This window comes from Vombatus ursinus, unplaced genomic scaffold, assembly GCF_900497805.2.
Source record: "Vombatus ursinus unplaced genomic scaffold, bare-nosed wombat genome assembly UNPS02014789.1, whole genome shotgun sequence".
In the NCBI taxonomy this organism is placed as follows: Eukaryota; Metazoa; Chordata; class Mammalia; order Diprotodontia; family Vombatidae; genus Vombatus; species Vombatus ursinus.
Window position 1 is genome coordinate 18,922,687 of NW_020954567.1, and position 27,500 is coordinate 18,950,186.

General features: G+C 40.2%; 1 protein-coding gene across 1 annotated transcript in view; it reads left to right on the forward strand.

Annotated features, from left to right (window-relative positions):
• AXDND1 (axonemal dynein light chain domain containing 1) overlaps window positions 1-27,500 on the forward strand; it is a 104,439-nt gene that overhangs the window by 18,696 nt on the left and 58,243 nt on the right. The window contains exons 4-12 of the mRNA XM_027868576.1: window positions 4,163-4,289; window positions 5,058-5,143; window positions 6,634-6,690; window positions 6,878-6,980; window positions 9,601-9,722; window positions 13,615-13,755; window positions 17,900-18,004; window positions 21,378-21,498; window positions 26,742-26,843. Coding sequence (XP_027724377.1) covers window positions 4,163-4,289; window positions 5,058-5,143; window positions 6,634-6,690; window positions 6,878-6,980; window positions 9,601-9,722; window positions 13,615-13,755; window positions 17,900-18,004; window positions 21,378-21,498; window positions 26,742-26,843 — 964 coding nt within the window. The remainder of the gene's footprint in view (window positions 1-4,162; window positions 4,290-5,057; window positions 5,144-6,633; window positions 6,691-6,877; window positions 6,981-9,600; window positions 9,723-13,614; window positions 13,756-17,899; window positions 18,005-21,377; window positions 21,499-26,741; window positions 26,844-27,500) is intronic.

Sequence of the window (27,500 nt, forward strand, 5' to 3'; positions counted from 1 at the left end):
TAAAAGTCTCTCCCTTATCCTATCCCCTTGCTCTCTTTATATCTGTACACATTTAGAAGACTTTTATACCCGGTGTATATGTTGTTCCCTCTTTTACTCATTTCCAATGAGGGTAAGGTTCCAGCACTACCAGCCCTCTACTCCCACTTGCTTCTTATGTATCAGTTCCTCCTTTTTTGCCTCATTTGTATGGGATAATTGCTCCTTTTTATCTTTTCCTACTCAGTTTTATTTTTTAGAATCACCCCATCATACATAACTCAGCCCAAACCTTTCTTTCAAACTACCCAAATAACGATGACATCAAAGTACTGATAACATTTTCACATATAAGAAGTAAACAATTTGACCTTATTGAGTCCCTTATAATTGGTCTTTAATGTTTACCTTATATTTCTCCTGGATCATATATGTTGAATTTTCTATTGAGTTTTGCCCTTTTTTTCGTCACAAATACCTGAAAAGTCTTTCAATTAGTTAAATGTCCTTTTTTTTTTTCAATTCAGGATTATACTTAACTTTGCTGGGTAAGTTACCCTTGGTCACAACCCTAGTTCTTTTGCTCTTTGAATTATAGTGTTCCAAAACCTACAGTCCTTCAATGTAGAAGCTGCTAGGTCTTCTATTTTTCATTCTTTTTCATTTTGTTTTATTATTTCTTGGTGTCTTATAATGTCATTAACTTCCCTTTGCCCTTTTCAAGGACTTATTTTCTTCCTTAGGTTTTTGATTCTTTTTTTTCCAGTTGGTTGACTTTCTTTTCATAGTTTTCTTGATTTTCTTGGATTGCTCTTATTTTTTTTCCCCTAATTTTCCCTCAGTCTCCCTTAACTGATTTTTTTTAATTCTTTTTTTTTTTTTTTTGGCTAGGCAATGGGGTTAAGTGACTTGCCCAGGGCCACACAGCTAGTAAGTGTTATGTGTCTGAGGCCAGATTTGAACTCAGGTCCTCCTGAATCCAGGGCCAGTGCTCTATCCACTACGCTGCCTAGCTGCCCCTCTTAATTGATTTTTGAAGTCCTTTTTAAGTTCCTCTAAGAACTCTTTTTGGGTGTGTGACCATTTGACATTTCTCTTTGAAAAAGGAGTGGCTTTTTTTAGCTCCACTATCCTCCTCTGAATATGAACCCAGCGGGGAATGGTGCCCTCTTTTTTACTGCGATTTTCTGAGCTCTGTCCCAGGGCCCAACCTTGGGCAGTCCTCTCCACCTCTAAGTCATGGCTAGCCACAATGTCCCACAAATGCTCTTGCTCCCTATGGTCCCTCCAGTGGCTGCAAACTTCAGCTCTCCTTTCTGCTCCGGAACTGAGCAGAAAGTTCTCTGCTCTCCTGCAAGTGCCCACAGCCAGCAGGGCCCCCACCCCTTTGCTACCACACTCATCCAGTGTATGCTAGCTCTTTCTTAACCGCAGCTGCAGCCCAGGACTGTGTCTAGTCAGCACAGCTGGGCTCGGCATCCCTCCATAGTGGAGGGTCCTTAATCTTCTACTCATCCTGGACCCCAACACTGTCCCTGAGGTGAAAGTACCTGAGATGGAGTCAGCCTGGAGGTGTTTGCATTTCACTCAGGTCAAACTCCACCCCTGGAGGTTGAGTCTTTCCTGAGGTCCTCCTAGGTTGTCTTAGGAGGACAGCTACTTTACCCCAGCTTTTGTTTATTTCTGCCACTCTACGTTTACTTTGAGGCGATGTTCTATTGGTTTTTTTTTTTTTGAGGAAATTTAGAGAGCCTGGAGTTTTCTGACCTACTCCATCATCTTCTCAGAATTCTCTCTCTGAAGTTCTTTTTAAAGCCATATTGGGAGAAAAAGGATATGAGAAAGGAGATGACCTTTCTTGAATTGGATGGGACAACAATAGTGACAATAGAGAGAAGGCTAGGCCACTCACTTCTTTGGCTTCTGTTTTTTCTGCCAAGAAGAACATTTACGTTGGAAATGTTAGAACTAAAATGACTTAGGGGTTGTTACCCAAGATAAATAAAGAGAAAATAAGAGAAGTACCTAGGTGCCCTTGATGAATGCAAGCCACCTGACCCAGCAGTGGCTACAGAAAGAACTGACAAGTGGGATTGCTGAATTGCTGTCAGTAAAATTGTAAAGCTCTTAGAAAATGGCGGAGGTAAAACAAGACTGGGGAAGAATGGATGGTGCCCTAATTTTTACAATAGGAAGGACAGAGTCTTCTAACTCTATGCCAGGGTACTTGAGTTAGATTCCAGGGAAAATCCTAGATCATTCTAGAGATGATTGATGAACTTTTAAAAAGGGAAGCGGTTATTACAGAAAGCCAGCATCAAGAACAGGTCTTGTGACATACTAATCTCATTTCCTTTAAAAAAAAAACCAGGATGACTGAGCTGGTAGATGAGGGGCATTCTGTGATTAGATTTTACATAGAGTTAAGTAAAATTTTGGAGAGATGTACTCGTCAATAATATTAGATTCAGAACTGTCTGAATAATTGGACTCAAGATGGTTGTTGAGGGCTCAATGTTGGTGACAAGAAGTCTGTAGTGTAGTATCCCAGGAATTTGTGCTTGGCCCTGAGCAGTTTGACATTTTTATTGATGACTTGGATAAAGGCATAGACAGAATTATCGAATTATCAATTTGCCAAGTGGCACTTAGTTTGGGGGGGGTGGAGATCAATAGCATACTGGATTTTAGGATCCAGAAAGAACTTGACATGCTACAGCTGTGGTCTGAATACAACAAAGATGAAATTCAATAAGAATAAATGTAAAGTCTTACCCTTAGGTATAAAAAATCAATCTCACAAAGGAAAATAAATGTAAAGTCTTACACTTAGGCATAAAAAATCAGTCTCACAAGTACAAGATGGGGGAGACATAATAAGATTGAAGTTCTTCTGAAAAATAGCTGGGAATTTTTAGTGAACTTTAAGCTTTATAAAAGTTGACAATGTGATAGAGGAACCAAAAAGCTAATGCCATCTTGGACCATATTAAGAAAGTCTCGGGGGCAGCTAGGTGGCACAGTGCACTGGCCCTGGATTCAGGAGGATCTGAGTTCAAATCCAGCCTCAGATACATAACACTTACTAGCCTAACTGTGTGACTCTGGGCAAGTCACTTAACCCCATTGCCTAACCAAAAGAAAAGGAAAGTCTTAACTTCCCAGAATAGGAAAATGATAATTCCCCTACACTCTGCCCTTGTCAATCAGTAAACAAGTTATTAATTAAGTCCCAATTATGGTCAAGGTACTGGGGCTTCAAGTATGGAGAATATTCCAAAAGGCAGGCATCTCACCTTTGTATTATTAGGTTGCATTCAGAACACTGTATTGGGTTCTGGGACCCACAGTCTAAGGAAGACATTGATAAACTGGATAATGTCCAGAGGAGAACACCCGATATAGCAAAAGACTTTGGGTTTGTTACATAAATATTGAGAGTACTAAGCCTGGAGAAACAAAACTAATGGGGACACAATAATTATCTTTGATTATTTATGAAGCTGTCTTGTGGAGGGGAGCTTTGACTCACTCTGGCCTCGAAGAGCAGAGCCAGGGACAATTGGTGTAAGTTGCAAAAACTTACATTTTGGTTTGCTCTTTGGAACGATTTCCTAACATGATACTCTAGACAAGGTCAGAAAAGGGCAGAGTAGAGTGAGACCATCCCCTTGCTCCTTCTGGAAGATTTTACTCTTTGAAGGCAGCCCAAGAGCTAATGAGCTTTTTTTGGCTGCTGTATTACCCTGATGACTCATATTTAGCTTTCAGGCCATTAAACATCGTCCCTCTCTACCTCAGATAATTTTCAGAAAAACTTCTGTATCATTGGATATTTGCATCAGGTTTTGTTGGGTTTTTTTTGGTACCAAAGTGTTAGGTCTTTTTAGGCCTTTTTGGATGTATTGGCTCTTTACACTTAAAATTCTAAATGCTGAAAAATATTACAGCTACCTGAATGCCAGTTAACCATTTTGATAGTAATATCAGCCTCACATTTCTCTAGCACTAAAGTTTACAAAGCACTTTCCTCATAACAACTCTGTGAGCAGGAGGTCACAACTGTAATGAATCTCATCTATTATTGTATGGAAGATTTTTAAAAACTATAATTAGCTAATCCAATCTGATACAATTTTGTGGATAACTAATTAATGAATACATGTGTTTTTCATTTTCTTAGGGATGTTTCTTTTTTGTATGATGTTAAGGCTGAAAAACTAGAGGACTCATGGCTTCCACAGCTGGTAAAAAAGTTTACCGCCATTCAAGGAAAGCCACATGAGGGTTTGTCTATCCCCCAGACGGCAGTAAGTGCGACTTTCTGGCCATAATTTTTTTTCTTTTCTGGACATAGATGGCTAGGTCCGATTGTCAGCATTTATTTATGAGTATGGTGATGATGGAAATGATCCCAGTCCATCCTTGTCTTATGGGAAAGACATTTTTTTTTTCCTTTTTTAAAGTTGTTTTTGTCATCACAGTTGTTTAAGGAATTACTGTTATCACTAAAGTATAGTCAAGTCAAAAAGCATTTGTTAAAAGCTCCTGCTGTGTGTCAAGACACTGCTAATCACTGCGGATGCAAAGAAAGATAAACAGTCTTTCTCCTTGAGGATCTCACAATATAACAGGGAGACAGCGTGTAAACACCATGTACATGAAAGATGTAGACAGGATAAATTGGAATCTAGATCACAGCTGTCTCTCTAAAAATCATCTTAAAAAATTGTCAGATATAGATTTTTCAACCTGCTGATATTAATTTTTATGTGGATTTTTAGATTTAATTACACGATCAGTTATTGGTGGAATTTGAGAAATAAAATCCAAGTTTCAGAGAACCTAGGATGTGTTTCAATTGACTGGTCCTAGATACCCAACCCTCAATTTATTTTTCTACAATATGGGTGATTTTGATTCAAGCTCATAGCCTCTACATAGAACTATGTTTTAAGCCATTTCTGAAATCAAGATCACTCAAACAAATTAGATCCTGACTTTTGAGGTGTGGGGTAGTAGGTAAAGTATCTTTCAGAATGTCTTTTCCCCTTTCACATCTCCGTTTCTTTTTTCAGCCAAAAAAGTTAATGGATACCCTGATCCCTGAAGAATTTCACATTGTGTCCAACACAGGAGTTGAAGGTCTACAATATTATGATGAGTGAGTTTTACAATTTGAATGGAACCCTTGATAATTACATGATTGCTACCTCTCTTGAATCAAAGAAATAATGCAAAGACTGAGAGTGGAAGGACATTCAGGGTCCTAGACAGTGGTTTAAACCCAGGGGTTTGCTGGTAAATGTTTAACTGAGTCCCTGAAAGGAAAAAAAAAGCATACAGGCAATTTTATATTTAATCTGCATTGTTAACCTTTCTCCATCACTTTCTTACATTTAAATAATCAACAATTCAATGACTCAAGCCCTGACTTGTAGTGTTTGTCAATTTCCAAGGCATTGTGAGGATCAAATGAGATAAGACATATTAAGTGCTTTGCAAACCTTACAACGCTGTATAATGCTAGCTGTTATTGTTAATAGCACTCTCTTATATTAATATGATATTTTATGGTTTACAAAGCATTTTCAAATGTATTACATCATTTGAATCTTACAACACCAGAAACAAGGACCCAGGAAGGAAGACTGAAGACAGTCTCAACCTTACCCATTTCACAGGTAAATACACAGGTTAACACTGTTTGTTGGGCGGGAGAACACAAAAGGGCACCTAACACTAACAGGTTCATCTAGCACAGCGTCACCTTTGATCTGGTCAGACAGGAAGACAGCTTCAGAGGGTTTAAACAAGCTTACTTTATTCTAAGTCTAGTCTTCTCAAAAGGGTTGCTGATAATGGGAGCTCCAACTCCTACAGCATTCCCTAATCACACTTCTCCCAGGGGCCGGCGAGAATAGGAGTACAACTCCTCATCCCCTAAGCCTCAATGGGGGCCAGTTGAGGCAAACACAGATTCCCCTCAAACCTTAATGGGAGCTGATCAAGGCAGGTACATGCATTCCTCAATGCTTTACCCAAATCTCAAAATGGGTTCCCAACTCACTGACCAGAGCCCACTTGCTTTATAGGGCAACAGACTAAAGAAGGCATTTTGTCAATGTTAAGCTCACAAGTTAACTTTAGCAATATTGTCATGCTGTGCTCTAGCACAGTGCACGTGTAGTAAATATCACATCATGTCACCCCTATATCTCACTGCAACTGTGTAGTAGAGGTTGTTTTCAACCATAATTTGTGGGAAATAATATCTAGGATCCTGGAACAATTATCTAAAAGGGATTAACAAAACACACTAAAATCCACCTTATTTACAAAGACTTAATGACTTCCCAAGAGAAAATGGCTGGTACAGGGTAGAGCCTCATTAGATTATAAACTCCTTGAGGGCAGGAAATGGCTTTCTTTTTATTAATTGTATCCTCAGTCTAGCAGAGTGCCTAGTGCATAGTAGTCATTTAATGTGGATTGGGTTGGAGCCAAGACCTAAGCCCAGGCCATCTCCTTGCCCATTCTCCTTCCACAAGATCATGCTCCTTCCTGGGGATAGAGAGTACGTGATTATGCATTGTATTACAGGCAGGCCATCGAATGCCCTTAAGAATAATGTGTAAATTTCCTTTTTTGCAGTAAATATACAACTTTGCTGACCGACAGTCAGAATAGGCTGTTACTTTTCCCATCCATGTAAGTAGAGCTGATTTTCTAAAATGCTTTCCAAAATAATAAGGATGCCATTTCTGTCAAAGCCCACTACCAAAAGACATATGGGCTGCCTTTATTATATTTTATTATCTTTGGGGTTCAAAGATTTGGTTCAGCATAGTTCTGGTACTAACACTAATTCTCCATTTCTGCAACCTTCATCTGCTAGGAAACCAAATAAGAGAATTGAAGTGATACAGCTGAAGAATGTAATGGATATGATGCTAGAGAAGGCTGGTGTAGATGCTGAAAAATCAGTAAATGCAACTCAGGTAGAAAACCCTTCCTAAACCTCATCATGGTGGAGGATATTTCCCATCTCTAAGCATTTCCCATAATTGTACAGCATTTATTAAAGACGTTTCAAATCTCAAGGATTACCCTGTTGTAAAGTCCTTGTGTCTATCCTTTTAATAAGATGTCCTAAAAGGATCATGTTCTTTGAGGCCTAATTTTAGTTGTAAAAATGGATTCAGAGAGAAGCCATGAAGTTTAGTGGATAGAAGCTGGTCCTAGAGTCAGGAAGACCTGGGTTCAAGTCTTGCTTTTGATACACCCTGGCTTTGTGACCCTGGGCTCAGGGAGCTTTTTAAGACCTGAAGTTTTAGAGTAGGCTCCAATTTGCTTTGTCTTCAGAAAGTTTCCTGCTTGGGAATTCCCTATGCCAATGAAATCACAGATCTGGCCTCCAAAAAATCACAGAGGCTGAACAGCATGGTGGAAGAGGTGCTGCTCTTGGAACCAGGGGACCTAGGTTCAGCTCTTTCCTCAGATACTTACTAGCTATATGATAACAGGCAGGTCACCTGACCTCTCTTGATCTCAGCTTCATTCCTTGTAAAAATTAGGGGGTTGGATTAGATAACACCAAAAGTTCCTTCCAGCATTCTAATCCATACCCAAAGTACCAGTTTTCTCATCAGCAAAATAGGAATATTAATATTCATATTACTATTCTAATGAAGAATTTACTATTCTAGTGAAGTAATTAGCCAACTTTAAAGTGCTATGTGGATGTTTTAAATTATAAGCATGAGTATGATTATTCTATAGAAATTTTTGGGTAATCTTGTGAGTGTGTGGTAGGTTTTTGGAAATATTTTATTGACAACTGGAGATATGGTATAAATTCTCAATGTGAAAGCATTAAAGTAACTGATTATAACTGTTATCTGCTTGGAAAATATGACAACAAAAATAACTGTTCATTGACCTTCTAATAACAAATGCCAGGCGATCCATCCAATGCCGAGTCAAGTCTGAAGAGACACTCCCCGCAGATGGGGCGGTTCTCCAGGTGCTCCTGTTTGTGGATGAGGTCCTGATTGTGGCAAGCCCCACGACATTGCAGAGCCTCCTGGAAAAGATCTATAACTGAGATCTGTAACCCTTCAAAAGAGTTTGGCCTCTCCGCCCACATAGGAAAGACCAGTGGATGAAAAATGTCTCTGACCCAGATTTCAACATGCGTTTAGATGAGTCCTCAGTAGTGCCTATTGATCAGTATATGTGTATAGACAGATAATACGGATGGATGACAAATTGGGTCCACCATTGAAACAGAGGATTGCTTTTGGGTAATTTCAAAGTTCTTTTACTGACCCCAAGCTTCCCATCTTTTCAATAATAATACTTTCCCAGTGTATGCTAAATAGTAATGAGACATGAAATACCACTAGCTCTGATAAGTATTACACAGAGATCAGTGGACAGGTGCAAGGTCAGTGTGAGCTGGCTGCAGCATACTTTCAGTGAGGAACTCCAAAGAACAGGTGAGAAAGATGTCATCGATGACTTCTAAGATAAGAAGAAAAGATAGACTGGTCACTTGGAGAGGGCTTGAGATGACAGGCAGACAGAGTGATCCATTGATACCTTTGAGATAGCAGGAGAAAGTAAGGAAGGCCTCTTGCTCATTAGGTGGGCCCACTATGGTCAGTTTACAGGAGGACATGGGACAGGAGTCACCCAGGATGGACAGGCCTGATTGAGTTGTGATTGGCATTGTTGGAGGAAACACCTAAATCAATAAGCTCTCAGATACATTTGAGGAAACAGTCTAATGGTCATAGACTAATGCTCCCCTGTGAATAAAGCTGTTAAAGTATGAAAGTGAGCCTAAATGTTACCCAGAGAAGATGACAGAAAGGGTATAATAATAACATGAGTCTTAGATATCACTGGCTAAAATGTGAAAAAGGCTATCACAGAATCCTTCTTCCTTCATTCCACCTACCAAATGGGGCATATTTGGAAATCTGTGCTTTGGTGAATGTTTTTCCAGCATACAGCTTCTTTAAGTAAATACATAGCAATAATAGTAATGGTAATAATAACAATAGCATAATTATATTGTGCTTTAGGGTTTGCAAAATGCTTCTGTATCTACATCGTCTTTTGCTGCATTGCGTAGAAGAAAGAACAATACAGTAAGAGGCAGGAGGCCTGGTTTCTGTTTCCTTCTCCACTAATAACTTGCTTTATGACCTTGGGCAAATCACCTAAATTTTGTGGGGCTCATTTGGCTCCTTTGTAAAATTAAGATAACAACATCTTGCCTGTTTAAAAGAAGGAAACTGAGCTAGATTATTATTTTAAGAACAGGGTGGCGTAATGGAAAGAACACTGGAGTAAGGATGAGAATGCAGGTACTAGTCCTTACTCTGCCCTTGGCCGAGGTATTCAACCCTTCTGTATCTTGCAGGGGATGATCCGTCAGGTTCTTTTCAGCTCCAAAATCCTATGGTTCTATTTTGTTTCATGAGAAAAAAGATCTTCCAAAGGAATGTCATGTTTTCAGCATCTCCCATAACAATCTTTCTCCATGGGGTCGTTGTAAGATAAAACTTTTTACTTTAATGACACACTAATGCCTTACTTTTCTTCTACCAGATGCACAGACTTCTTGAAGTGCTGAAGACTGAGCAGAACATTTATAATACGGCATTTCATGAAATCATTCGACAAATCAGTGTGGAGTGTTCAGACAGAGGAGAACTCTTGTCAAATATAAGGTCAGGGCTTTGAGGGTATTTAACAGTTGTCCTTTATTTTCCAAACAATGTCATGGTTATCTTTGTTTTGTTTTGTTTTGTTTTGTTTAGGCAGTTGGGGTTAAGTGACTTGCCCAGGGTCACACAGCTAGTAAGCGCCAAGTGTTTGGTCTGAGGCCGGAGTTGAACTCAGGTCCCCTTGACTTCAGGGCCGGTGCTCTGTCCACTGATCTTTGTTTTTCAGAAAATGTTTTAAGAACAGGCAGTCGTGTTTCTCTTTTCTTTCCGATGGTGACCTCTGAGGAATAAAACTGAATTTCAGAGTTGGCGGAGAACCCATCCAATACAACCTATATCTGAACTCAAATCTCTGTACCTGAACAATACCCCCAACAAATGGTCATTTGGTCTTTGTTTAAAGAACTGTAGTTAAGAACCTGCTGGTTCCCAAGGCAGCCCACTCCATGTTGGGATGCTTCTAACTCCTAGACGTGTTTCCTTACATGAAGTAAAAAATCTTCATTTCTGCAGCTTGATCCTTAGTTGTGCTTTCTGGGGTCAGTCCCTATTCTAGCAGAAAGCCTTCCAGATACTTGTAGGCAGCTATGATAACCCCTCCCCTGACCTCCCCCTCCTCCTGACAAATCTTTTCTTCTCTCGGCTAACCTGGAAATCCAGTTCCTTCGGCTAATCCCCACATGGCATGATCATGAAAAGCTCTTTACAGACAACAAAGTCTCTTTTCATGGAAGAGAGAGAATACTATGGCATCAGTGAACAGCTGATATTTTCTTCTAGAATCCCTGTTTCGTGTCTCCTGCAACATCAGCTTGGACGTGCTGATTGGGGAGTGTCACCCTGAAGGGCGGAGAAAGGCCCACAGACAATTTCTCAGGTCATCAAACGTCTTTTGCAATAGCGTCAGTGTGATCCCCTGTCAAGGTTTTATTTAAACAACATAGGAAAAATTGTGGCTTTCTCTCTAGCTAGATAAGGATGATTCTTATGTCTGGTCCTTTCAAATATGCCCAAGGTTTAATGAGGCGGTCTCAGAGTTGTCATGAAGGTGTATTCCATGATGTCTCAGTAAGCCCTTGTCTTCATACACCAGTGCCAAGTGTGGTTATAACACCCAAAAGCTCGTGGAGGTGGAAATGCACAGGCCATCCTCCCACAGGACAATGGCCTGGCCAGAGACATAGAAGAACGCCCACACCCACAAACTCTTCCAGAGATGCCAGCTGGTACAGCCACACCCTCCCTTCACCTCAGTTTGAATCACCGTCCACAAACAACCATATCTGTCAATTGTCTCTACACAACAAAGATCAATTTGGCAATGATCAACTGGCAGCAGATCCTCCTGTCCCTCCTCTTATATCTCCCTGCAGCGTGCCACAGCTTACTGCTCACAAAGCCATTGCAACACAGACTTCCAAATTCTACTAGCCATGTTACTGATTTGGTAGAAGCCAGTGGAACAATGGTGGTGGTGGTGGTGGGGGTGTGTGTGTGTGTGTGTGTATGTGTGTGTGTGTTGTGGGGGTGGGAGGGCAGTGTCAGATCTCTCTGTGTACCTCTGATGAAAGTTCAAATTATCACCACTCCATACTTCTGCTGGCAATTCACAATTCCTCAGGCTTCCCACTTAACTCCTTATACCATTAACAGGAGTGGTTTGTGCTTACTGTTACTTTACCATGGGAATTTAGGGGAACATAACTGGTTTAAGATATGAAATGTGAAAGACTGGGTAAGTGTCCCTGCTCAGTGGTTCCTAGCTCATCTGGTTCTATTGCTGAAAAGATGGTGAAAAGCCTTGAATAGCTGCGACGTAAGGCCTAAGGCAGAGTCCTGAGAGGAGAACCACCTAGACCTGGTATCTGGCTACCTACAATCAAGTCTCTGTGCTCCATTGCTTTCGCAATTGTTTTCCTGTTCCTGTGTCCGCCATAGTGTTTGTTGAATGGTCTTGATTCTCCTTTGCAGGATTTATTTTCAGATCATTAAAATTGTCATTGGCTGAATCTAAGGGATGCCTGCTAGGAACAAATATGGGGAGAATCCATAGGCTACCTGAAATGTTGACATTCCAAGTATTCTTTGTTAAATTAAATTAAATTGTTAAATTCCTTGTTAATCAAGGCATCATGTTATCCTGGCACATTCTGTCATTAGCAAGAACTAGATTCTCCTATAATAAGTTTGTGGCAAAGCACCACAGGTACTAGGTTGTACTCTACATGTCCATTGGTCAGTGGGTGATAGGTTGTTGTAAGCTACTGCTGAATCCCTGATGTCTTCTGAAGACTTCTCCAGACCTTGACTAGTAACTGTGGATCTCTCTCTAAGTTAATCTGTATGGGAATTCCATGATGTTAGGTAGATGCTAGCTGGGGATACATGATCAAGTTCCCCATGCTAGAGAAACAATACACTGCCATGAAGATGCTTGTCTCGGCACATAAAAAATACTTAATAAATGCTTGTTGGCTGATGAAATCAAATCCTAGCTGCTACCATAGTTAAGGGGTATTATCAGTCACAGTGGAAGACGTCTCATGGATCCTATCAGGGCTTTTTTTGTGCATTGGCCCTTTACCTCTACCCTTTACACGACCCTGAGCATCATGTGCTCACTCAGACTACCAGTAATGCCAGTGCATTGAAGTTTTGGTTCTCACCTCTCCCACAAGTGTGACTGACAGATATCTCCTTTCTGTAGTACAGAAGTCCTATGTCCAGGCCCAGACCCCAGAAGAACCCCAGCCAAGGCTTCCTTGTTGCATATACTTTGGAAGCAAATAATGGTTTGATCTAGGTTTCTTACTCCTCGAGTTCTGAACTTCACCTGAGTGCATTAGTTCACCAGGCAGAATGTTTCAGTTAAGAGCTGAGGACCCTTGAAATCACCTACAATTACCTACATCTTGGTGCTAAGACCCTTCCAAGTAGCTCCAGAGCATCCTTAATAGCAAGTAGCTTATGGTCAATCACATTGGAATTCCTTTCTATTAAAGTTAGTGGATGGGAGTAATATATTTCTATATACTACATCTTCTACATTTATAGCATACATCGATAGTGCATCTTCTGCTACAGCCAGTTAAACTCCTTGGAATTCATGATGGATCTGGAAGTATCTCAAAACTCAGCAGAAAAGGAGGAGGGGTCAGTGCCAGCAAACACAGTTAAGAGTAAAATAGGTGAATGGTGACAGTAAGCCAAGATTGGGATTTGGAAAAAGATGAGGAGTGATGGGATTTGAAGACAGAGGATTGTATAAAGTTGAACTTGTTAGCCAAGGCATCAAAATGTAGACAGAGGAAACCAAGGCCAGAGCTGAGGTGAGAGACTGGGAAAACACGGAAGGATAGAGTGACAGGATGATACAATTAGAATAAAAAATATATTTAGGAATGGTGAGGCATAAGGAGAGAAAGATGAAAGGCTAAGGTCAGGAGAATTCCAGTGTTCTTGATCATGGTAATAGAATACTTGTAGGTGATAGTGACCATGATTTGTTCAGCTATTCCTCAATTGATGGGCACCCTCTTAGTTTCCAATTATTTTCTATACCAAAAAACTTTTGTAAATGTTTTTGTACATCTGGACCCTTTATTGTAAACTTCTCATCATTCCTGGCCTGACATTAATTTTAGTCCATACAATGCTTCTTATTTTCCTTTGAGAATGCGAAGACAAAAATGAAACAGCCCTGCTCTCAGGAAGCTTACATTGTACTGGGAAGGACAACAGGCACTCATATAAACATATTTGGAATACATACATGTATGTGGGAATGTCTATTCTCTACCTCAATTATGTTACTTTTTCTCTTGCATATATTCCTTAAACTATCTCTTATTCACTCTAGTTTCCTCTCCACCTCCTTTTTTTCCCCCTCTTACAGACAGAGGTATGTGAATTTGCTTGACCAAATAGCTCGCCAGATGATTGATTTTTACAAAGACATGGTGGCCCAACGCGTAATGGACAAGCGCATCATAGAAGAATTGTTTAACTTCAAGAAAGTTGTTGAAGAGCTGAGCAGGTATGAACTTTGATTGTTTTTGAGAAAACCTGTTTTTGTAGAGAAATGAAAACCTTCAGGAAAAGCAGAACCATCAAAGACCTGAGGGCTCTTCCATTCTTACTTATGGCCACTTAAAAGAGAGAATGGAATTGTGAAAATAATAATATCACATTTATATAGATCTTTTGATTTCACAATGTCTTCTCCTTAAAACAACCTTGTAAGGTGGGTATAAATGAGAGTATGTGGACAAAAGGTGGCATGAAGCTAAGTTTAGGTATTCTACCTTGGCATTCTCTTTAGCAGCTCTTTCTCTCATTTGGAAATTGTCATACTTTTGCTGATTGTGGCATTTTGGGGCCTCCTTTGGTTGTTTTGTTGCGGCAATTATTTTAAATTTAAATCACAGATCAAATTATTATAGTTGGTTTTGATATGAGCTCTATTGTCTATTTCCCATGTTTTATTTTAAATTAGTTTAACTATTCCTATTCCTCAGTCACTCAGTGCCCTTGATTTTTACCATAGCAGAGAGCATTATCTGTGCCTGAATGGGGGAAAGGTAGAGGAAGGAGTAAATGAGGAAATAGGAATTGACAGCCCCTCTTTGTCCCCTTGCCCCAGTTCCCTCCCTATGCTTCCTTTTAGCCAGAGGGGAGATAAAACACCCTGATTCAACGTTAGTTCTGTCATTTGGGAAGTTTATTAAAAAATGATAAATCAAAATGATAGTGCTTTTTCTCAGTTTGACTCACCTCATCCTAGCCAGAGTGAGGCTGATGGTTTTGGAGCAGGGTCAAACCTTGTACCTTTCTGCTTCTTTATACCCACATCAACACTGTCCCTCTTGATTGTGACCCCTTTTTCACCAACAAGGAAACACACAGCTCAAAAGCAATTAGGATTGTTTCTTTATTTCAAATGAGCTGGCTGTCTTACTGACTTACAAAAGAAGTAAACAACTATTCAAAACAAATTTTTATTTAAACATCTATCCTTTCAAATGGAAAGGTTGGGGGAAGGTAAAGACTGCACATTACTAACCACCTGAATCCTTGGTGAGAAGACAATTTGCCAACAATTGGACTCTTTCCACACTCTGGTCATGACTGACATATGCCCAACTGTCCAAAGATTCTAGCTGCCCTGTGGAGGCCAGGTTTGCTCACCATCTGTGCTCAGCATCCTTCACTCTCGGCATCTTTCTCCTGGAGTTCTTCTTTATTATATGTGTTGCCCACTGTGGCCTGTCTAGATGGTTTTACCAGGGTGTGGCCACTGCAAATGTTACAGCTTCTTGGAACTCCAGGTGAGAGTTGGGTGACAGGTGGACACCAAAGGTGGATGAGCAGCTATGAAAAGTGCTAGTCTTCCTTGAATACTTCATATACCCCAAACCCCTTGATAAGTTAGGGGGATGTCTACCCCAAACATGTGAAAACGTCTGCCTGGTGGAATGGGTGGATGAGAGCAGTTTGTTCCATTGGCCATGAAGGCGGCTGAAGCAGGTGTTGTGGAGTGCTTAGAGCTTGGTCAAGCATCAAAGACGCCAAGGTTATCTACTGTATCCCAGGCCATCACCAGTCATCTTGACTTTTGTCTTGCCATTGGAATTTGATTGGACTCAGGAAGAGAGAGTGAGGCTGATGACTCTGTGCAACTCTGCCTTACTACAATCAATTCACATGATGTCATCGGTCTTCTTCAAAAATAAACGACAACCAACAACAGATCTCTAATTTCATGACTTGCCCAAGATCACATAGATGGTAAATAACACAGCTGGTATCTGAGCCCCCTTCCTCTGACATTAAACCCAGTGTTCTTTTCACTACAATATGTGGTCACCAAGATTTGGTTTTGGAAGGTGGGCCTTCACATCACTGTACTACCTGTGTCACGGAGCTGTTGAGGTGATGTATTGAAGTACTTTTAAATTGCAAATTTTACACATTTCCCTGATGAGGGTGATGATGGATGGCAACCAAGAGGATATTTTCAGGTCCAGGTATACTGTAGATCAGATGTGGCCTTCCTCATCCTGGGATGTGGTCTACCAAAGATATTTTAGCAGTTTCATAATTTTAATTCTTTGCCACAAGTAATTAGTAGTCCATTAGGGTCTAACCCCTTGCAATTTCTGAACGTGTAGCTAAATTCCAAAGCAAAATAATCATACTTTTTTGGAGCTGGGAGGGTCCTTAGAGACAATCTATTCCAAATTCCTTATCTTATAGCTGAAGAAACTAATGCTCAGAGAGGTCATGTCCTTTCCAAGGTCACAAGTAGGAAGTAACAGAGCTGAGACTTTAACCCCAGGTAGGTAGTGCAGGTATTATTAACATCCTCATTTTACAGCCTGGAAAACTGAGGACTGAAGTTGAAGAGGGGTAGGGGTTTTGGGGTGCTCCTAAATGCACAGAGGCACCCCAAGATCACAGGAGGTTTTGGGGTGCTGGGAAAAGCCCCAAATCGCGGCGCCAAGTCTGCCTGAATGAATTCAACCCAAAATCTTCTTCCAGCCAGAGAAAAAGTTTATTAAAGATAAATCACATATAGGCCAGGTCAGGCCCATGAGGAGAGCGGGCTTGAGAGTCTCAGCCTCTGGGCATGAGAAGTCCTCAGCATCAGAATGGGGGCAAGGTGGTCAGGTGACACTCGTAAGGACAAGCGGGCTTGAGACAGTCTCAGCCTCTAGGAGTGAGAACAGCTCAGCTTCTAAATGGGGGCTGGGGGCTAAGGAGGCCAGGTGACATGAGCAGGCATGAGGCAGTCTCAGCCTTTTGGGCATGAAGAAAGCTCAGCATCTGAATCGGGGTAAAGGTGAATCTTAAGTACAGAAAGACTGTGGGAGGGATCCAGGAGTGGCCAAGCAGCCCGGAGTGACTGGAAGAGAGGTCTAAGGAGATCTGGATGGGAGTGGCTAGTAAGCTGGGGTGAACAGAACTCCTAGGTCCTGGACCTCATGGAGCCTAGCTAGGATTAAGGGTGAGAAATGACTAGGGGCCACAGGAAAGTAAAACAATGGGAAAGGCCAGTTGAAGGGGGGAGGGGGTTGAGAAAAGGGTCCAGGTGTTTGGAAGGTCTGAGAGATTTGAACAGACAATGAGAATAGATAATGAAGGGAACTGCAAGGGGGGAAGTTTGCTTTCAAATGGAGCTAAAGAGAGACACACAGGAGCCAGGTTCTTTTCAGGGTCTGGGAGGAAAGATGCATATCAGAAAGGCCAGGCCCAGGCTTTGGAAAAGGGCTTAACAATAAAACTATTAGTGGCAAAGGTCTTGGCTTCTGAAACCGAATGAAACCCTCTTCAAAGTGACTGGTCCATAGTCACCGGAGACTTTCTCTTGAAACTGCTAAAAATGAAATCAAGTGTGTTCACTACTACAATCAGAATGATAAAGAGTTAAGAACAACATGCAATTTTATGGAACATTCTATATATTCTTTTCAAAAACTGGGAAAAGAAAAGGAGAAATGAAGCCAATTCATTAGAGACATAAACCATGAGTTCAGAACTGAAACATTGCTACATGTAATATAATCCACCATTCCTGAGAATAGCGTGTTAAATAATAGCATTCTTACTGACAATCACTGGCATTAGATCTTTCGAAGTTTGCTTTTGTGTGAACAAAAGTGATTAAACTCTTTTTCCATATCTGAAAATAAAAGCACCATATTTTCACACAACCAACAGACTAATTCTTCATTGCATTTTGTTTTTGTTTAGTCATTTCAGTTGTATCTGACTCTTTATGACCCCATTTGGGATTTTCTTGGTAAAGATACTGGAGTGGTTTGCTATTTTCTTCAATTTACAGCTCATTTTACAGATGAGGAAACTGAGGCAAGCCGGATAAAGTGACTTGCCCAGGGTCACACAGCTAGTAAGTGTCTGAGGCCGGACTTGAACTCAGGAAGATATCATGACTCCAGGCCTGGCACTCTATCCAGTGTGCCATCTAGCTGCCCCCATTATTGCCATTTGACCTCTAAAGTTCCTTCTGGCTCTAAATCTACATTCAGGCTCAAAAGTGATTTTGGCCCCACATAAGTGGATTTCTGTGTGGATGTTTCCATTTTAAGATAAAACTAAAATCCTCCACAGAAGCTTTTTCTGAGACTTTAAAGGAAACAAAATTTCTCCTTTGATTTTAGAGAGCTATTTCTAGTTCGAGAATATGATTTAAAGTTGAGGAAAAAAGCAGAGAAGATCCATGAGGAGTTGATGATGGCTCTTAGTAATGCAGAGAAGAATGCCAGGTGAGTTTCTTAAATTTTAACTAGATTAGATGGAGAGGGGAGGGGTTAACTGTTTTTAAAGCAATGAAATGCTAATTTTTTGATTCCTAAGATGACTATGGGTGTCTTTTGTAGGAACTTAATGTATGATTTTTGTTTTGAGATGAGAGCAGGATAATGAGTCCTCATTTCTTTGGGTAAAGAGTTCTGGTTGGTTTTGTGTTAATCTTTCTATTAATTGTGCCTTGAATGCTGGATCTCCATTCTCTTTCTGTGTTTTACTTGAATCCACTCTCCTTTACTGTCATCATTACTTTGTACATCATTTAGTAATTTTCAGCATTTATGTTATCAGGAACTGTAGCGTGGTATGGCAAAGCCAAAATTCTAAGAGTCAAGACAAAGAAGTAAAAAAAGAGACAAAACACAATATCACTCCAAGTTCATCATACTCTCCATAAGATGAAATGAAAGAGAATCACCGTCTTTGTCTCGCTGGCATATTTTGCTCATTGGTTGCAGCTACTGTCTTTAGACAAGTCTTGGGCACACACAACTACTCTTCCAGGATGGGGATAGGTCTTATGATATAGGCCAGTTGGGCAGGAGTCCTTTAAATGAGATGATATTTATAAAGGGCTTAGCACAGTGCCTGGCACACAGTAGGTGCTTAATAAATTATTATTCCTTCTCTCCTCTATCCCTTCCACTTCCCCTTCCCCTCCAAAGCAGGAAGAGGACATACAAGAGTTGTGAGAACAACTCCTTATCAGAACTTTGCCAAACTGTTCCGAAGCTGCGTTGATTTTTGCCTCCCCTTCATACCTACTGATTTCCCTTGGGTTGTCCTTGTCTTACCTGTGTGATCTTGTGAATGACCTACCTATAAGTCGTCTCTGAAATTCTCCCTGGGTATGAGAGGTCTGTCCCTCAGACCGTCAAAAGGCAAATCATGACATCCTTTGTTGCTTGTGAACTTGTATTTTAAAATTTATGATTACTTAATTTCTAATTTCTAATCCTTTGCCTTTCATAAATGGACTCTCAAACTAGACAGAGGCTTTTGAAGAGTGGTCAGTAGGGGAGAGGGTTAAGTCCTTGGTTTTACCCACATTTGTGAAAGAGAAGGTCCTGAGCTCCTGCCACCTAAGTGACTACACCAAAACAGACAGAATGCTTCCTCCCTAAGGGGTCCTTCCCAAGCTTTGTGAACTGCACTCTTTGTGGCCCCTGGCCACCATTCTGACTTGTTTCCCCTACCTTATAGCTATATTGCAAGCTATTCCTTTTTAAATAATTGCTGGAAGAATGTAGAGGAATCTATTAGTTAATATACATTATACTTCTCAGATGTCTTCTGTTTCTTTTTCTCTTGATAGCCCTTCCCCCCCCCAATTAAACAAACAAATAATAAAACACAAAAACACCATTATTTTCTGGTTCTGGAAGTTGTGGAGATAGAATTGATGAGATTGGCAACTGTTTGATATGGTATGGGACAGTAAGTGAGAATGATCATGAGTAGAGAATGGTTCCTAGCTTGTGAACCTGGTGACTGAAAAAACAGTAGTGTCCCCAGCACAAATAGGAACATTAGAAAGAAGCATAGATTTTAGGCAGAAATATAGTGAGTTCCATATGGATATGTTCAGTTTGAGATACTTATAGGATGTCCAGGTAGAGATGTCTAATAGGCTTCCTGAAGATATAAGACTGGGGCTCAGGAGAGAGAAAAGGACTGGATATGTAGCTATATCTGAGTCATTTGCCTTAAGATGCTTGTTGAACCTATGGGAACTGATGAGGTCATCATGAGAGAGAAGGGAGAAAGAGAAAGGAAGAAGTCCCAGGTGGGGCATCTAGGGCACACGCCATACATCAGGAATCACGGATGAAGAACCTTCAAAGGAGGCTGCAGAGGATGAGTCAGACAAGCAGGAGATCTGGGAGAGAACATTATCAGAAGGAAGGAGTAGTTATTAGTGTGAGACTTCCAAGAGGTCAAGGGAGTGAGGACTGAGAACATTCTGTTGGCTATAGCAGTAAAGAGATTGTTGGTGACTTTGTAAAAGACAACACTTCTGGTTGAATTTGAAGCTAGAAGCCATTCTGCAAAGGGCTGAGGAGTGGGAGATGACAAAATGGAGGCAACCAATGTACCACATTTTTCTAGGAATTTGGCTGTGAAAGAAGAGTGTTGTTCAGTTGTGTACAACTCTTTGTGATCCCATTTTGAGGTTTTCTTGGCAAAGATACCAAAATGGTTTGTTATTGCCTTCTCCAGATCATTTTACAGATGAGGAAACTGAGGCAAACAGGGTGAAGTGACTTGCGCAGGGTCACACAGCCAGTAAGTGTCTGAAGTCAGATTTGAACTCCGGAACACTAATATTCCTGACTGCAGGCCCAGCACTCTATGCACTGTGCTACCTAGCTGTTCCTGTGAAAGGGGGGAGGGAAGGAGAAATAGAATGATAATTTCATTAATTTTATCAGTGATTTTGTACAGTGGCTAATATTAGCTGACCAGTAAGAAAATTGAAATTATCACTTCATTTGCCACACTTAAAGAAACCTAGCAACAACAAGTGATCATTTTCCATCTATAATGTCTATCTTTAACTAGACTTAAACCCCTTAAATAAAAGGTTATGACATTCTATTTTTTAACCAGTGTGTTGGGCTGCAGTTTCTCTTCTTTCTTTTTGTGTTAGGACTGGAAAACTGATATGATCTGCTTTTTTGGGGGGATATAGGAGAAATAGCCAGAAATTAGTGGAGACATTTATTACATTTGAACAAAATCCGTATTCTTGATGCATTCAGTTTTCATAATAATTTATCATACTACATTCTGAATTTTAAATGGATCCTGCATTACAATTAATTAGATTAGATCATAAGCTCCTTGAGGGCAGGGACTGTCTTTTGCCTCTTTTTTGTATCCCCAGCACTTAACACAGTGCCTGGCACATAGCAGTTATTTAATAAATGTTTAATGATTGGTTGAATAAATAATAATAGTAGCTGCTAGCATTTACATGATGCTTTGAGGTTTGCAAAGTACTTTATATATGCAGTTGTGGCTGGAATATCATATTGTACAAATTCTAATAAAGGAAAGAAGAAAAATAACATGAAAGCTATCTGGAGAAAGGGAAAAAAAATCTTGGACTTTAGGTTTTCATTCATTTCCTTTTCCTGAGAGATTTGGGAGAATGTTTACTATTATCTCTTCTGTTTAACTCAATGTGAGATGTGCCTATTACCTATATCTTCAAAGATTGTGCCACAATTATCTTAAGATCAGTTTGAGGTGAATTTCCTATTTTATGAAGAAATTAATGATTTTAGAGCACAACCAAACCAGTTTTTTCCTTGTCTTTAAATTTAGAATTGTGGAGCAATATCATGACTTATATACATCACAAAGAGTAAGGATGGAAGCTGACCTCAAGCAGCTAACTTCTGAAAGAGACATCTGGAGCACAGCCACCTATGACTTGGCCCTAAAGGTAGAGAGAGCTAGACGTAGCTCTGAGCCCCTCCTCCCACCTTTTTTTTTCTTCCAGATTCATTTTATGGTTGTAAATAACCCTAATACAAAAACTCAGGGCTAGAGAAATGTATTTTAGCTTTTCCTGATCCTCTTAACTGCTAGTACTCTCTTTCTCAAGCTGTTTTGCATTCAACGACTTTGTAACAAGTTTTATATTTATTAGACCTATACTTAGATATGTATGTATGTATGTATGTATATATATATATTATATATTTATATATTTGTTGGCTTCTCTATTAAAATATAAGTTCCTTGTAAGGAGGAATTGGTTCGTTCATTGTATTTATATCCCCAGCACCTATCACAGTGCTCAGCACATAGTAGGTGCTTAATAAATACTTGTTGATTGATTAATAATTGGTCAATAAAGCTATGCCCTGTGAAAACTGGAGACATCTATTCATTTACTCTTCTGGATAGAGAATAGGTAGAGACTTAGAGTCAAGAAGATGTGCCACATGTAAATTTACTATGTGACCATGGCCAGGCCACTTAACCTCTATGGGCCTCAGTTTCCTCACCTGTGAAATTGGGATAATAACATCTGGAAAGCCTACCTCACAGGGCTATTGTGAGGCTCAAATGACATAATGCAAATCTTAAAGAATTATATAAATGCCAGTTATTATTGTTGTCTTTATTACTTAGCTATTACAGCACAGCTTCCAGTTAGGAATCCTTTTCTCCTTACATCCACCAGATTTTTTTGGAGTATGACTCAGAATACATTTTCTGTTGTCCATCAATAAATAGAGATGAAAGTTGGTAAGAATTCCAAGCTAGCAATTTGGCTAAACCTAGTATCAGGGGTGGGGGTGGGGGGCACAGGGAGAGAAGGGCTCGTATCTCTTCAAGGAATTGACTCTGATAACTCAGATAATTGTGCTACTCTGTTGGGCACTGTCATCCTTTTCCTTTTGTGTTTATTGGTTTCTATTCTAACTTAATGGCTGCCTTGTAGTCATATTGACAATTTCATTAGCAAAGTCCCATGATTTCCCATTTTTCAAAACTGTTTAACTTTATTCCCACCTATGGAATATTAACAATATCTGTGAGTCTCAACAATAAGCCATCATCTCCAATATCATCACTCTAGACTCAAACATTGAAATATGTATTCAAGTTCAGAGACAATTATTATGTCTCTAATGGCATGGTTCCAGGTCTTGTTATTTACTCAGCATTTTAAAAAATTGTTTATGGGGCATGTGGGGGCACAATGGATAGAAAAATGGGTATGGAGTCAGGAAGACCTGAGTTCAGATGTGGCCTCACACACATATTAGCTGGGGAGCAAGAGAGGACATATTAAGGCCCAGCTGAAGCAGAGACTTGGGTTGTGGCTAAGAGTGGTCAGGGATGCTAGCTTGTGGCAGACTTTTCCTTGTGGCCATAGCTAGCCATATCTACTCACTCTACTGTAGACTGGGTTAGCTGTGCTAGAGATAAGGTCAGAGGTTCTTTCCAGGTCAATACATCCAAGACAGTAAAACACTGACCCTCCGGGTTCCAGACTGCAGAAAAGTTCTGTAATCCTGTGCCATCAGGTTCTGGGTTCTTCCAGAATTGGTGCTTCTGCTTCTAATGACCAGTCTTACTGGAAGACTGAGTTGAACTTTTTGGGAACTATATTGTTCCAGTTTCTTTCCCCTACTTCTATGGTACCCAGCTGTGGAGAATAAAATAACCTCTGAGAGTGCATGTTCTGGACCTCCCAGGTCCAGCTTTGTCTAGGGAAAGCATCCAATGTTTAAGAGAGTAGGGCACAGCTGCTTGGTACATGTTTTATGTTTTATTAAGCATCATATGCTTGGTACTAAGTACTGTGTAGTTTTTTTTTTTTTGCTAAAAGTAACAACCTGCCATAAGCAGTATCCAAGCATGTATCTGTTTCCTGGGGAGCCAAGGCCAACCTAATAGGATTGTTGTGACCAGTGCTCACTGAAATAAAAGAAGTTTAAAAAAAAGAAGAGGCAGGGCTTCATCAATGGGTGAGGACTCAAGTTCAATTCTAATTAGGTAGATCCACAAATCCACATTACTCTTGGCATTGAGTTGGCACTGCTCAACCTTCTATTGATTCCCTGTCTCCAATTTATCTTTTTTTTTTTTTTTGGTGAGGCAATTGGGGTTAAATGACTTTCCCAGAATCACATAGCTAGTGAGTGTTATGTGTCTGAGGCCAGATTTGAACTCAGGTTCTCCTGACTCCACTGCCCCACCTAATTGCCCCTCCAATTTATCTTGTCTATGACTTGTCTATACATAGTTGTCTGCATGTTGCCTCCCCCATTAGACTGTAAGCTCCCAGAGAGAAGGGTCTGTCTTTTTGCCTTCCTCTGTGTCCCCAGCACTTAGCACAGTGCCAGTCAGTCAATATACATTTATTAATCAAGGACTGAAAAGGAGGAAAGGTTACTGAGTGATGGAAGTAGGGGGAGAACCTGGAAGTGGTCATGGGGAGCAAAGAATATTTCAACTCCCTCACCTCACCTAGTGAGATGAGGGGAATGAGTGAGCTTGTAACCAATACTGGAAAGAATGCCCGGGGGAAATCATGTTTCAGTGATTTATAGGAGATGGAAGGAATAGGAGAAAAAAAGATTTAGGGTGAAGTGAGCAGGCATTCCAGAAGGCACAGTGAAAGGCGTGAGTGGCATTTGATGAGAGCACTGATGAGAATGGGGATAAGGAATTGGGAAATGGGGATGGGGAATGGGGTTTGGATGGAGACCTTACAGGGATTCAGAGTCACTGGGGTATGTAGGGTATGAACAGGTGTGAGAATGTTCATCACTGAGTGGAAGACACCACTGCTCTTCACAGAGGGGGCTGGACATCAGGCAGGAGAAGAGCATGGTGTGAGACGGAAGGCACACGGTCAGATGGGAGGCCCCGTTTGACTACCCCTCTTCCCTCCAAAAGCTGGAAATTAGGCACAAGACAGTGCAGCAAGAGGTAGAAGCCCAGGGGTCAAGGTCTGATTCCACCTCTCACCTGACACTGGAGATGAGGTGACCTGGTGAAGCAGGGAGTAGAAATCTCCCATGCAGATGGAGCATATGAGGTGCTCAGTACATGTTTATTGACTGACTTCTCATCAGAGAGAGGAACTGGGGGATGGAAGGTTTCTGACTCTCTGGGAACCAGTAAGAACACTGCCCTGACTTAGCACATCTATTCTTTTAGGGCCTATGGAAACGACCAGGATGAGCAGTGAATGTCTGTCCTTAATGAGTGATTGACCCATGCGTGCCACCTAGTGGTTAAATATACATGACACAAGGTTGGTAAGGATAGTAATGTGCTAGATGGCAGAAATAAAGTTGAAAACGACCTTACCAGGCTGAATGGCCCCAAACTCCTTCATACTGTATACACTTCTTGTGGGAACTCCATCTCTCAGTTCAAAATTCAATTCCTTTATACTCCAGCAGATGGTAACAACAACAATAATAACTAACATATTATGCTTTAACATTTGCAAAAACACTTTAGGTACATTATTTAATTGGATCCTCAAAATAACCCTGTGAGGTGGGCACCAGTCGCACTGTTATCCCCATTTTACAGATGAAGAATCTGAGGCTGGACAATTTAATTAATCTGACCATCATCATCCAATTACTGTGTTGGGGATTAGGAGATATTTCTGCCTCTTCTGACTCTGGGTCCAGTACTTTCTCCACTAATGATGGTTTTGTGAGTTGCTCTGGCAAAAAAACAAAAACGAAAACAAAATCACTCCACTTTCAATCTGCAGCTCTGCTTAGTCTAAACTCCATGAAACTAGATAACTCCTGGTGGTCTCTCTCCCCTTTGTTCTTCCCTGAGTTGCAGCTTACTTCTGTGTGTTATCTTCTCCCACTAGATTGTAAGCTTCTTGAGATCAGGGACCATCTTTCTTTTTCTTCTTTGTATCCCCAGTGCTTAGCATAGTGCTTGACACATATTGCTTATTAAATATTGTTTATCATTATTGTTGTTTATTGTTTATTATTATTAATTTAATTATTTTTTGTTTATTGTTTAATTATTGTTTATTAAATTGAATTGAACCTAGTGGTTAGCCCTCTAGAGATGAGTCTGTACAAACACAAGCTAGTTCTTAGACAGCAGACTATATGCAAGGCCTTTCCAGTTTGATAACCTTGGCTGACTTTGCGTTCTACTGGCATGGCCTTGGAGAACCCAGGATCACAACTGCTTGCCATGACAAGGCATCAGAGAAGTTTAGTGGGGGGGGGGGGAGAGGGGTATGAAATTAACAAGATGAAATTTACTTTGGATATATGTAGAGCCTTATATTTGGGTCCAAAAAATTTCCCACAAACTGAATTAAGGAGACTTAGCTTCATAAAAATTTACTGAATACAATCTAGGATGCTAGCTAACTATAAGCTAAATGCTTATAGGCTGCATTAAAAGAAGTATAGTAATCAGAACAAGTGAGAAAGTATTTCTACTGTTCTCTTTATTAGTCAGAACACATCTTGAAATATTGTACCTAGTTTCACATTTTAAAGGTATTTTACCAAAAGTTTCACATTGAAAAGGTGAAGAGAATCCAGAAGAAGACGTTGGGGATAATTAAGAGTCTAGAAATTAGGTGATATGAAGAATACATGAATGAACTGGGGAAGTTTAGCTTGGAGAAGAGATATTTTAGGGGAGATACATTTACCATCTTGAAGTATTTGAGAGGCTGTTGTGTGGTGGGGCTGGGCAAATGTGAAGAGAAGAACTAGGGTCAATGGTAGAAATGACAAGAAAACAAATTCATATATTGGCTCGATATAAGGGGGGAAACTATGTCATTAGAACTATCCCCATATGAAATGGGTTGTCCTGTGACAAGATGAACTCCTCATCACTGTACCTTTAGAATCTAGATGAACATCTGTCAGGGATGTTACCGACAGGATTCCTCTACTAGGTAGGAAGTTAGATCTCTAAGGTTCTCTTCAGTTCCAATATTTTATGATTCTATTTTCCTTCTGTATTCTAATTCATTTGTTTTAGAAAAATGCAGGTTTGGTTCTGGTTCAAACTGATTGACTAGATGAGTGATTTTTTAAAAATCCCTTCTTTTTATTTATTTCATGGTTGACTAAAGATCAATATTTGCATTTTGTTTGGTATAGTTTGTCTCTGTTCAGTCAAAATCCTGATAATCATATAACTTTCTTATAGGTCATTAAAAAAAACAACCTCATACTGACCAGAAGACTTTATCTTAATGAAAAGGCTTGGAATAAATATGTCACGCATTTCATTGTAATGTTGGCATCCCAGGTAAATTTCAATTTAAGAGGCTTATTGGAGTTGAGAGGGTGGGCATTTGTGTGTTGGGGGGGAGTGGCAGGAGGGTACATGTATGCAAAATTATAAGACCTGTACCCAATAAGATTTTAGTGAACTTAGAGAGAAAGCATATTTTAACTCTTCATTCACTGATTCATTTCTGTTCCATTTGACTTTGCAAATATTTATTAAATACTTTCTCTATTCAAGACATTGATCTAGGTCCTAGGGGATACAAAGTTAAGAAATGACACAGTCACTCCCAGGAACTAATAATAGACTAGAGTGCATGAGACACATGTACAAATAACTGTGATATAAAGTAGAGAAAGAGAGAGGTCAAACAATGACATAAAAGATTTGAGAGCAGGATCCCATCTATCCGGGGGAATCAGAGGCTTCATGGAGAAGGTATCACTTGGGCTACTAGGGCTTGAAAGAAGAGAAGAGTTTCAATGGGCAGAGATGCTTGAAGAATATGTACCGTGCATGGAGAATAGCACTGTACAAATGTGGAGGAAACAGGATGAGACTTGGGGACTGCAAGTGGTCCAGTCTGATTGGAATGGAGGCTGTGTGAAAAGAAATTCCATGAAATAAGCCTGGAAAGGTGTTTGGAACCAGATTGATGATGTCCTTTAAATACCA